Below are 11,441 nucleotides of genomic sequence, written 5' to 3' on the forward strand. Positions count from 1 at the left end.
CCTCTTCTTCTAAAAGCTCCTTTTTTTATTTTATAGGGGACCTCTCCTCCTCGCATTGCCCCTCCTCCTGCCCCTCCTGCCTCCTCTGCCTTCCTCTTCTGCCCTGCTCCTTCCTCTGCAGGCAGAGCATTCCCTGCTGCTGCTGCTGCTGCTGACTCTGCCTCTAGTTTCTCCTGCTCCTCCTGCTGTTTCTGACTTTGCACAGTCTGCACGAGCAGCATCAGAGGAGGGAGGGGGAGAGGACAAGGGAGAGGAGGGAGGGGAAGGGACAGGTTGATGAGGGAGGACATGCAGGAGCAGAGCCAACGGAGTGAGAAGACGAAAGAGTTAGTGCAGGAGGGGAGGATGGAGGAGAGAGAGCTGGGAAGGGACGGGGAGGAAGGAGATTGAAGGAGGAGGAGTATAGGAGAAGGAGGAGAGGGGAGGAGTGGAGGGTATGAGAGGAGGAGAACGTGGAGAGGGATGGTGGAAGGGAACCTTTGTTATGACTTCGTCCCAGGAAGGAAGGTCCTTGATAGCTTCAGGACAAATAGTCATTGACAAGCAAAAGCCTCCTCCTCGTCCTCCTCCTCCTCCCTCCACCTCATCCTTCTCCTCCCATTCCTCCCTCTTCTCCTCGTGCCCCTGCTCCTTCTCCTCCCCTTCCTCCCACTACGCATGCTCTTCCTCCTCTCCATACCCTCCTCCCTCAGTCCCTCCCTCCTCACCTTTTCCCTTCCCGTCGGTTGCTGACCCTGACGCGCCCGACTGACTTTTAGGGAAGAGAGGAAGGAACGTAGACTCGAGATACTGATCGGGCGACCAGTGGTTGGGCTTCTCCTACACCGAGAGACGATCAGAGGGGAAACAGAGGCGAAGGAAAGCAGGGAGGGAGGGAGGGAGGGAGTAAGAGGGAGTAAGAGGGAGTAAGGGGGAGGGAGGGAGGAAGGGAGGGAGGGAAGAGGAAGAGGAAGAGGAAGAGGAAGAGGGGGAGACGAGGAGGAGGTGGACGTAGAGACCAGATCGCTGTGAAGCGCGTCGTCTCCTTTGACTAGGACATTCATGCGAAGATAAAACATGCGCATGAAGATGTTGACCTGCAATAAGAGTGATGAAAGAAGAGGAAGACAAGAAACGGTCGGCGATCTAGGTAGCGATGGTGGTGGTGGTGGTGATGGCCTCTCCTTCACCATCATGACCACCACCATCATCATCATCATCATCACCACCACCACCACCACCACCACCACCATCGTCATCTCCATCATCATCATCATCTCCGTCATCATCATGAACAAAGTGACTATCCTCACCAAGTGTTTCCGGCACTCCTCCTTCGCGTGATAGCACATGAGCTGCAGGCATGGTCATCACAACTGACAACTTGTCAAACATCTCAGTCACATAGTAAGCCATCGGCGAGAGCGTTACTGTGTTGCTCTACGGCACCAGTCACTCCTCATACCCCCCCGCACGCCCTTCCAACCTCCGATTGCACCCCCGGCGTGTAGTACTCCTTGAAGATCCTGCCCGCAGGTCAAGCCCAGCTGGGAGAGAGCTGTGAGTACCTGCTCTGGCACACGTGGTCCCACTTGAAAAGCCCGCGAAGATGGAGGTACTGGGAGGAGCCAGTCAGCGGCGGCGGGCGAGATGCTGCCTCTGAGAGGCACCTGCTCTCGATGCTGCTCGTAGTGATCGTCCTTGGCCAGGTCCAGCAGGGCATGAGCAGCAGCAACCTGGGCGAAGCATGAGGGCCAGGGGTTGATTGACATTGCAAAACATGAAGAACGTGTCCGATTGTGACACATCTACGACCTCTACACGTGAAAGATCGGACATTTCTGCGTGTGAAACATCGCCATGTACCTTAGTTCCATCAAGATCGTACTCTATCAGCTCAAGAGTAAGGTAGACCAGGACGGGATACAAAACCTGCTCCAACAATCACCCTCTCCCTCGCTTCAGTACAAGGAATCAAGCGCTCACAGGTAAGAGCTCCTTCTTGTAGATCTTTGCATCCAGAGTGAGAAAGTTTTACAATTACAAAGAGGACAGAGCAAGTCTCACGGGTTTTGAGTTGTGTATGAACTGCCGCAGCCTGATGTACGTCCCTGCATATTCTGACATGGAAACTCGTCAGGCTGACAGCAACAAAACAGCGCAGCCAAGATCGGTGACAGTCATGAGAGGGAAGACAGAGTAATGAACCTGGAGTGGGTGACTTGATGATGAAGAAGAAGCCCATGTTGTCTGCAAAAAATTGTCTGCGGATTGCATCGCCTACGGGGCCGCTGTTGAACAATCAGCATCAGCCACACAAAGGAGTAGGAAGTCAACGATCGAACCATCTGCTGTTCTTCTCCATGAGATCTTGGCAGATCAGGTTGAGGTCGTGCTTCAAGACATCAAACTGAAACCGATCAAGTCATCCTGGACAACAACTTTCCCAGCTCTCACCGCCCTATGTCTGATTGCTCCTGTCCTCGTCAACCAGTTCGTTTGCACTGTCTTGAGGGGGAACTTGCAGATTTTCTCAACGAGGGTGGAGAAAACTGGAAGCACTGAACGTCACACATCATAGAGCAGAGCAAACCAAACTCTGACCGATCCTCGTCCGTCCCTTGCGCAGTTGCAAACGGAAAGTTTCCTCGAAGCTATGACACTACCACACGTCATTACCGTCTCCGCTAGGACTCCCTTGCACCTTCAGCCATGCAGTGACGAGCAGCAGGTCCTCGTTGATCTCTTGCGACGGTTCAGCTGTTACCACATGTCAGCCATGAGCCAGCAGACCAACTCGCATCCTCCAGCAGGTTTCCCCGGTCGCACCTGAACGTGAGTTCCCAGCACTTGAGTTCGTGGGTCCATTCACAACTTTCGTTGGCGGCATGGCCTTCTGGTCCTGTTGCTGGGATCAAATCAGTCCAATACAAGGATACTTGTCAAGCAATTAAATTATGTTCGCTGTCTGAGAGCATGGCCTCGTCCTACCGCATTATTCACACAACTTCTCGCTTGATCGAAACGTCACCAAAAGGTCCTCGTGCAAACCATCGGCAAGCATCTCATCACCAAAATTCGGATCTTATCGGATGTTGGTATGGCACACAGAGAATGGATCAAAATGTTCCTCTCACTCATACTCAAAAAATCCTATCAGCCTCTCTACATGATACAACCACTCCCTATCTCCTCCTCCACACTGTTCCTGGAGACCCTTCCCATCCGTCCTCCCTGGAAACTCACTCTCATCCTTCACTTGCACACTACTTATTCCCCCTTCATTCGATGTGCTTCCTCCATTCCGCTCCTCCCCTCCTCCTGTCCTCCTCCTCCTCCACTTACCCCTGCCGCCTGCATTCTTCTCAAATTCTGCACCACCTCCCCTCACTGTCCCAGTTTCATCTCAGGCCCGGGCCCGGGCCGCCGGGCCGCGCCCCGCGGGCGGGCGGCTCTGATCGGACCTACCGTAGTACCGTTCTCATTTACTCAAAGTTAAGTTAAAAATCAGTATGGACCTTGAATCGCTGAGTCAGGAGAGTAAAAAATATACTATGATAGGGTACGGACTCGAACTCGGAATTTGCGGCCGGGCAGCAAGCCCAGCCGGAGGTTGCCATGCCGGCCCGGATCACTTATCCGATTATCAATGATAGACCGTGCCACACCGATCACCGCCCCGGTGTCCCAGCGATCGGATCTCAATTGTTCCCATGCCTACATGATACTCACGATCAGTAGACTCAAAGACGAGAGTCAGCCTGATAGTACTCAGCTCGGACAGACTGTTCGAAAGTTTTACAGAGTCAGACCGGCGGCTGTTTCTGTGACTGACTCACGGTCATCGGGAGCACTGCGGCAGACCCGGCCCGGGGGAAGAAGGTAGCTCCGCGGCTGATGAGTTTTACTCCAGCACGTACATATCTTTGAGCCTGGGAGGAGGGTCGAACATCGACCCCGGCGCTTCCCCTGGCTGCTCATTCTCCGGCGTCGGAGGAGGCAGGAGCTCGTGCGGCCCCTTCCTGTTCTTGTAGCACTGCATGCTTGACTCGTATGAAGGGATGAAAATGGAGTTGTTGTGGTCCAGGTCGAGATGGAGCGGTCGCCCATGGCCGAACCACAGCGGCCCGTCGAGTGTGCTCGATGCGATCCTGATAGTTCGTACCCGCCAGTGAGAGGAGGGACGATAGGGGGAGGGTGCAGACAACGTACCTCAGCGTTGATGCTTGACGCAACTCTCCACTGATGCAGATCTGCACATGACAAGACGGGTCCTCGTGATTCACGGAGTCTCATCGGAGCAACACTAGCAGGCCTCTCACCCCGAGTTTCACGCCGCGGATCACTGAGTTCTCTACGAGAATGCTTGTGTTCTGATACAAGCAACCATCAGTCGCAGTCGTCAGGTACAGCATCTCTCAACACTCACCTGGTCAGTCCCGAGGGCATAGCTGACGTTCTCAATCCTTGATTCGTTGACGCTAATCTTCGCTGAGTCTGCAACGACGGGATCATTCAAGGTCAGAAGAAGCAAGCCCTCGGCAAACCTGTTCCCAAGATGGCGAACAAAGAATTGCGGATCTTACATCGCTGGAAACTGGAACTTGTCCATAGGACTTAGTCGCTCTCACACGAGATCTTGAGTTGTCTACCTTGACTGCTCCGTGCTGAACACAGCTCTAGAACATCGCGCCGGTCCTACCCCGTGCCCTTGTAGCTCACAATCGCTGAAACTTGCCTAGAAACCATCACGGAGCTTCGCCAAGGTAGTGGAGGGTTCGGTCACCTGAGACATGGACATGCTCTGAACAGCGACGCCTCCTACGTTGATCATGAGCTCGTGGACGGAACGATGTATGGTCAACCTCCTGATACAAAATGACATCCCGCAAACGACCAGTCTCCGCCTTGAGTTCGGTCAGAAAAGGTGCAGGCTGCTGCGAGGTAGATCAAACTACCACGTATGCTCATACAAGGCAGCTGCATTTCCCTTGCAAACCTGCGAGACTATCAATCATGAAACTTGTCTCGTTCTTCTTTCCTGTAATCGTCCATGCAGCGTGAAAACGCCATTCTCTATCAACCAGGTCACGGAGCGCTTTCACGTTCAGCGTCAGACCTCGAATCTCCCTGCGCCTCCATGGCACAGGGTCTCGCCATTCAGCACCTGGTCCTCGCACCCCTCAAAGACGCTCTTGCCATGGAACACCCAGGGCTCTGTGACAGACGTGAGCTTGTGTGGGAATCTGACCCTGGGCGGGTTCGCATCGAGCAGCTTTCGCAGGGCTGCTGCGTCCCCATCAAAGTCCAACGCCAGGCTGAGCAGCAGGTCCATGCATGCAAGGAGCACGAGGACTCTGAGAGGATGTATCGTCCGAGCTCGCATGATTTCCTGCTGTCGATGTCAGGAGGTGCTACTGATCTAAGAAAGCAAGGTTGCTCTTCCCTGCTCTCCCATCGTCTGCTCTTCCTCTCCTGCTCTTCCTCCTCTGCTACTGACGTCTCCTCTCTCCTTCCCTTAGCTCTCTCTCCTCTCCTCTCCTCTCCTCTCCTCTCCTCTCCTCTCCTCTCCTCTCCTCTCCTCTCCTCTCCTCTCCTCTTCTCCCGTTTCGGGGATTTCGCAATGCAGCATCGATCCGCTTGGAGCGCACCCGGCTATCGCGTTTACTCAAAGTTAAGTTAAAAATCAGTACGAGGACAATCGCCGTACTGCCGGCTACAGTACGGGGTAGTAGTACTAGGCTACTGAGGCCGCGCTGGCCGGGCCGCCGCAGTGCGTCATCCCGGATGATCGGATGATCAAGCCTTGCCCGGCGGCGCACTGAGGGCTGGCCGCCCGGCGGGGCCACTGGGCGGGGCGGCCCGGGGCCGGGATGCGGCCTGGCGTCACCGTCAACGTGCGGCGGCCGCCGCAGCACTGAAGTTCCGGGATCGAGTCATTGACCCCCCGGGTCGGGGGCGAAGGTCACCATGAGGCTATGCGGCCTCAGCGAGCCTCAGCGACTCGCGGCCTCCGCGGCCCAGGCCCTCAGCCGACTCGGCGAGGCGTCTTTTCCGATCGCCGGGGGGGCCAATCATGGCATGATCGGGGGCCGGGCGGCGGATCGGATGATCATCATGGCACCCAACTAACCAACCGTGCCACTGGCCCACGGACTCCCCCCGCCGAGTCTCCCAGTGGCGGCGCAGTGCGATCACTGTCACGCCCCGCAGGAGTGATATCGACAGCCCGGACAAACTTGCCTTGAACGGTTACATCCGATCTGAATTGTGATTGATGGCAAACGTTGGCATCTGAAAGTTAACGAGTCGCTGGCATTGTAATGATTTGAACTGCTGCCTTCGGACCGTTCACGGTTCAAAACGCTGGTGACTCAAAGTTGTATGGATCAACAAGGCTTAGTTGGCTGCCCCGGCGAGGACTAGGAGTCCTTGTCCACGGTTGTGACCTCAAGTCGGCAGTGAGTTGTACCGTAGTACCTTATCCTCCTCTATATTTCGGTGGTGTAGTGTAGATTCTGATTACGTGAGCGGTGAGCAGTTTGTTCTTTACCAAATACACTACTGTTCAAGAATCCGATCACCGTCATATGTATAAGTTCTAACAATCGACTCCCCAGCACTGTTGTGCACATTTTATGACCCCCTGTCCGATCTGCACTTGCTATCTTCCTCCGGCATTTTTATGTTCCTCAAATTCCTTCTGGCATCTCTCACTCCTGCTGCCATGTGCAATCCAGGCCTTGCTCTTTGTCTACCCTCGCTGACCCTGAAGAACGCTCGCTGTCTTGTCCCAGCTGGCTCCCTGACCTACCTCTACCTGCTGTGTGAAATGACAAAGCTCCTCGCTGATCTGCTACTACCTCAGCTGGAATCGTTTGCGTCAGTCACACAGTAAACATTCTTCGTCCTGAGAACCGCTAGCTCCATCCCCACCCTCCGTTCATCTGGACATCGTTGCTGTTTCTCCCTGACCATCCACCAATAAAATGTGGAGGGAGGGGTGGAGGGGTGGAGCAGTCGCATCTTAAAATCTTTTAGTTAATAAGAGGGCGAGGTCTGGGACGTGATCAGTAGTAAAGATGTGCTCTGACGTGGATCAGATGGGAAGGGAGGGGTGGTTAACCCATGGCATGTCAGCAGTGAGGGGTGGGTAAGTGGATTTTGTACTGACGGACAACCCCTACTGCTCAGTACCCTAATGAGGGATACCTCCCCCCCCCCCCCCCCGGTAGTAAAAAAAACCCTTGGGATGACATTTTTGTGATCATCGAGGATTTTCTGTCAAGTTGAATTCAAGGAGGAAAATTTGGAAAGAATTCTTGAAATGAAAAGTTCTCTGGAGTAAAATAAAGCAGGAGATGATCACACACGACCCCATTAATCTGGACCCTGTTTCCTACCCCTACCCCTCTCTCTTCTGGAAGAAACACCCCTGTATTTCCCCTCTCATCCACCCCTACCCCCCTTTTACCAACTCGTCATTTCCAGTCACAGCAAACGGAGCCATGAATAGACACCCCTCACCACCCCCCTTCCTGAGTCTGACCACCCCCCTCCTCCCCCAATGATGAGCGCATTCCGTCGGAATGCTCGAGAGCGTTCACTACCCCTCCCGTTACGACTCATTCCACTACCCCTGTCTCCCTAGTCAACCAGACCACCCCCTCCCCACCCCGTTCCTGTGGAGTGACCCCACAACCCTACACTTTAGACCACCCTACCCCATTTCTTCGGACAAACCTCGAGATGAATCGATGCGTCTTCTCGTCGCTTCAGCAATGGGTTGCAATACTACGGCAGGGTGCTCAATGGCGTGCCATAGAGCGAGGAATGGAGCGGATGAAGGGGAGTATACGACGATGTTAATGGAGGTATTTGTTGTGTTTGAAGAGATCTGTTCAAAGAAGATCGTGCTTTATAGGCCTGCAAACAAAAATATTTCATTTCAGAGATTTCCTAGATACCGAGAGCTAAGTGTTAGATACGGTATCTCCAAATGATGAAGAGAGGACAATGTGAGAAGTGAAAATGACTGTGCCAAAGATGAATGTGAGTACTCTCTAGTCCTGTGCTACCTTTATCCTATGTGGGAGTTATCTTTGCCCTGGAAGGATAGTTGAAAAGTTTCATCTGCGCATGAAGATTCCATTTTCTCTCCTAAGCATCAAGTGATATTTGCTTTCTCAGGAGAATGGGCAAGCTAGACGCGGAGAGGTTCTTTTTCAAGGTATTTTGAGATTCAAATCGTCGGAGCAAAGCTGTGGACGGTGAAAGAGATGGAACAGAAGCTGTTCTCCTTGTACGAGGCATTAAGCTGTGATAGAGTGCTTCAGTGAGCTCTGTAATTCTTTCGATGATGTCTTTCCGCACTGTACGTCGCAGCAAGTCACATCATCTGTTATCGTTTCTTCTCTTCTTCTCGTCACTGTGTGCTGTAAGATGTCAAAAACAACAGATAGTGATCGGGTCGCTGTTGTCTCTCAGCATGGGCAACGATCAGATGGAGTTCAATGCCCGGACAGTCATGCAGATCGCTCAAATGATCATCAACAACGACACGAGCCTGCTCAAGGACTATGAGCTCAAGCTCGTCGAGCAGGACACTTACTGTGAGAGGTCAATCTGTCAGGAAGGATCGTTGCTTGGCAACACCGCCCAAACCATCCAGTCAAACTCCATCAACGCCTTCTTCTGGAACGTGACCCACTCATGCGGATCCTCCCCTCAAGATCGTCCCGTTGCAATCGTCGGCCCTGGATACAGCTCAGAAGTAAGTGCTCTACAAGCGGCAATGCAGCAGGTCAAAGTCTTGACGGTGAGCTTCTCCGCAAGTAGCCCGAGGTTCTCAAACAAGACGCTGTACCCTTACCTGGCACGAACTTGCCCGTCAGACGCCATGCAGGGAGTGCTGATGGCAGACATTGTCAGGCGCTACAACTGGCGATCTTGCATAGCCATAACTTGCGCGGACACCTACTGCCAGGGGCTCTACACGCAGTTTGAATCTTCTTCGAGTAAGTCCGGGGTCATCATAGAAGAGGCGCGATGGGCGTTCGGAGACCTGCTCATGTCAGAGAGGCGTCTCAAGAGTATCTTCTCCAACTGCTCCAAGTCTCGCGTCATCCTCCTGTGCATCAATGACATCCAGGCGCGGGAGATCCTACAGGCTGCTGCAACCCTCGGGATAGTGGACAAGTTCATTTGGATCGGGAGCGAGGCCGTTAGCACCATCGACCCGAAGGACCTCCCTTCCAATTTCCTCGGCGTCTCCCTTGCGTCAGCACAGGACTCTCTTCCCTTCCGTCGTCTACAGGCCGTGTGGAGCAGCCTGGACCCCAGCGTTTTCGCGGGGTTAGAAGAGTTGAAGGAGAATCCGTTCCTTCCGCTAGCGTACGACACTATCTTCCTCCTCGCCCATGGGCTGCAGCTGGTGATAGACGGTGGAGGAGACCCGTACAACTCCTCTGCCCTGCTGCATGCCCTCCCCCGCGTCCGGTTCCAAGGGGCAACGGGCCCGATCGCCTTGGACGGCAACCTGGAGCCCGAGACTGCGAGGTAAGACCGTCAGCTGCTCCTGCCTTTCAAACATGCTCATCCTTGCTCGCAGGTACGAGATCGTGACCACAAGCGGCGCCCACGACTACCTGACTGTGGGAGGATGGACGGCAAACAATCTCACCCTCGACGTGCTTGCAGCAGGCCTGAGCGTTCCCGTCTGTGCTCCCTCCTCCATCCTCATCGGCGGGCTGTTCCAGTACTGGTCGAGGTTTCACGCCGCCGCCGCCATGGTGGCGTTTGCGCAGATCAATGCAGAAGCTAGCATACTCCCTTGGACGAGGCTGAACTTCGACGTTCAGAACATCACCATGGCCCGTTCCCTTCCCCCGACTAACAACCTGAAGAGCTTCTTCTTCGAAGCAGTTCTGAGCAGATGGAAGACAGAGGCTGGCAGTCTCGCTGACCCCGTGAGCATCGTGATCGGAGGAGGATATAGCTCGGACATAGCTGTGCTCTCCCCTCTTCTGACCAAACAGAACCTCCTCCTCTTCTCCCCCTCTGCCAACAGCCCGGTTCTCTCCGACAAGTCGACATACCCCAACGTCGTCCGATTGTGTCAAGTCTCGACCGTCGAGGGGCATGCGATCGTGGACCTTGTGAGGTTCCTGGGCTTCAAGGAGGTGAAGATCATATCTTGTGATGACATGAACTGCATCGGTTTCCGGGACGTGATCTTGAGCAAGGCGCAAGAGCACGGGTTTCGGGTGGCAGGAGACTTGATACTCCCCTCTGCCAAAGGTAGTTTTATGAACAACCACAACGGGCAGATCCTGGTCGAGGACTTCAGCATGCAGGATTGCAACGTGTCGGTATACATAATGTGCCTCCACGACTACCTTGCGACCGAGATCTTCGCCGTCTTCGAGGGCCTTGGCATCAAAGACAAAGTTGTCTGGATCACGTGCGAGGAGGTCCTGTCAGTCGACGACTCCCTCCTCCCCAATGGCATCCTGGGAATGCGCGAGTTTGTGCCGGAGACTCCGGAGTTCAGCCGCTTCCTCTCCTACTGGCAGAACCTGAACCTGTCGCTCTTTGACCCTTCTTACCATGAAATCCTGACCTCCGGCCTCCAGCAGCTGGTAGGCAGAGGAAGTCACTCCTCGTGGATGTTGGACGCTGCCGATGCTGCCATGCTGGTCGCCAAGACTCTCGACGCCCTCATTGCAAGCGGGCAGTCCGTCTCCAGCATCTCTGCCATCGTCTCTCAGGTCCTGCGTACAAGCTTCCGCGGCACGTCAGGTCGAGTTGTGCTGGACAGCTCGCTCGACAGGCAGCAGTCTCCCTACTCCATCGTCAACAAGCAGCGCTCCTCCTGGATCAGCGTCGGCGTATGGAACGACACTCGCTTCACCCTCCCTGCCGCTGCCAACGGCAGCCAGCAGGTCTGGAAGGAGAGCGTGATAGTGTGGCCTGTCGGGTACTTCCAGCAAGACCCAAACATCTGCCCTCCTCCCAAGTCGCCGAGCTACCTGCTAGTTTACGCGCTCGTGCCCTCGCTGGGGACGCTGGGGCTGATCGCTGCGGGGATCATGATCTACCGGTACAGGAAGGCCTCGCAAGAGCTGTCGGACTTCTCCAAGGTGAAGGCGATGATGCAGGAGCTGAGAAAGAGGCTGGCAATCACGAGGGAGGACGGTTTCATGCTTAGCAACGAGAAACACTCGAGGCTGAGCAGGAAGCAGATGCGGGTGGTGGACCACAGGTGGGAGGATGATGAGGGGGAGAGGAAGGAGGGGGAGGGATGGAGAGAGGTTATATGCAGGCGGAGGGGGAAGACTGCAAGAGGAGGAGGAAAGGGCAAGGGAGGAGAGAGGGGGGAGCGAGGGAGGGCGAGAGCGAGGGAGCGAGGGAGGGGGGAGCGAGGGGAGCGAGGGGAGCGAGGGGAGGGGGAGCGAAGGAGG

The 11,441-nt window shown here is 54.7% G+C and overlaps 2 protein-coding genes across 2 annotated transcripts; one reads left to right on the plus strand and one right to left on the minus strand.

Moving 5' to 3' along the window:
• Nucleotides 1-327: 327 nt before the first annotated feature.
• Nucleotides 328-5,365, minus strand: GUITHDRAFT_144971 (hypothetical protein; the record flags this gene model as incomplete). Its single annotated transcript, XM_005824483.1, has 28 exons — nucleotides 328-360; nucleotides 478-518; nucleotides 708-819; nucleotides 999-1,076; nucleotides 1,293-1,334; nucleotides 1,445-1,505; nucleotides 1,548-1,597; nucleotides 1,650-1,715; nucleotides 1,846-1,911; nucleotides 1,966-1,989; nucleotides 2,047-2,099; nucleotides 2,188-2,270; nucleotides 2,325-2,389; nucleotides 2,437-2,540; nucleotides 2,659-2,739; nucleotides 2,809-2,887; nucleotides 3,149-3,213; nucleotides 3,648-3,696; nucleotides 3,819-3,873; nucleotides 3,900-4,130; nucleotides 4,192-4,232; nucleotides 4,302-4,352; nucleotides 4,409-4,476; nucleotides 4,527-4,576; nucleotides 4,632-4,717; nucleotides 4,766-4,847; nucleotides 4,938-4,978; nucleotides 5,099-5,365. The coding sequence occupies 28 exons, from the start codon at nucleotides 5,363-5,365 to the stop codon at nucleotides 328-330; spliced, it is 2,124 nt and encodes a 707-aa protein (XP_005824540.1).
• A 3,102-nt stretch (nucleotides 5,366-8,467) lies between these two features.
• On the plus strand, nucleotides 8,468-11,242 carry GUITHDRAFT_116369 (hypothetical protein; the record flags this gene model as incomplete). Its single annotated transcript, XM_005824484.1, has 2 exons — nucleotides 8,468-9,537; nucleotides 9,590-11,242. Coding segments are annotated over 2 exons (2,723 nt in total), but the record flags the coding sequence as incomplete, so codon positions are not given.
• Between the last annotated feature and the right edge of the window lie 199 nt (nucleotides 11,243-11,441).

The sequence above is a fragment of the Guillardia theta genome (genome assembly GCF_000315625.1).
Source record: "Guillardia theta CCMP2712 unplaced genomic scaffold GUITHscaffold_94, whole genome shotgun sequence".
NCBI lineage: Eukaryota > Cryptophyceae > Pyrenomonadales > Geminigeraceae > Guillardia > Guillardia theta.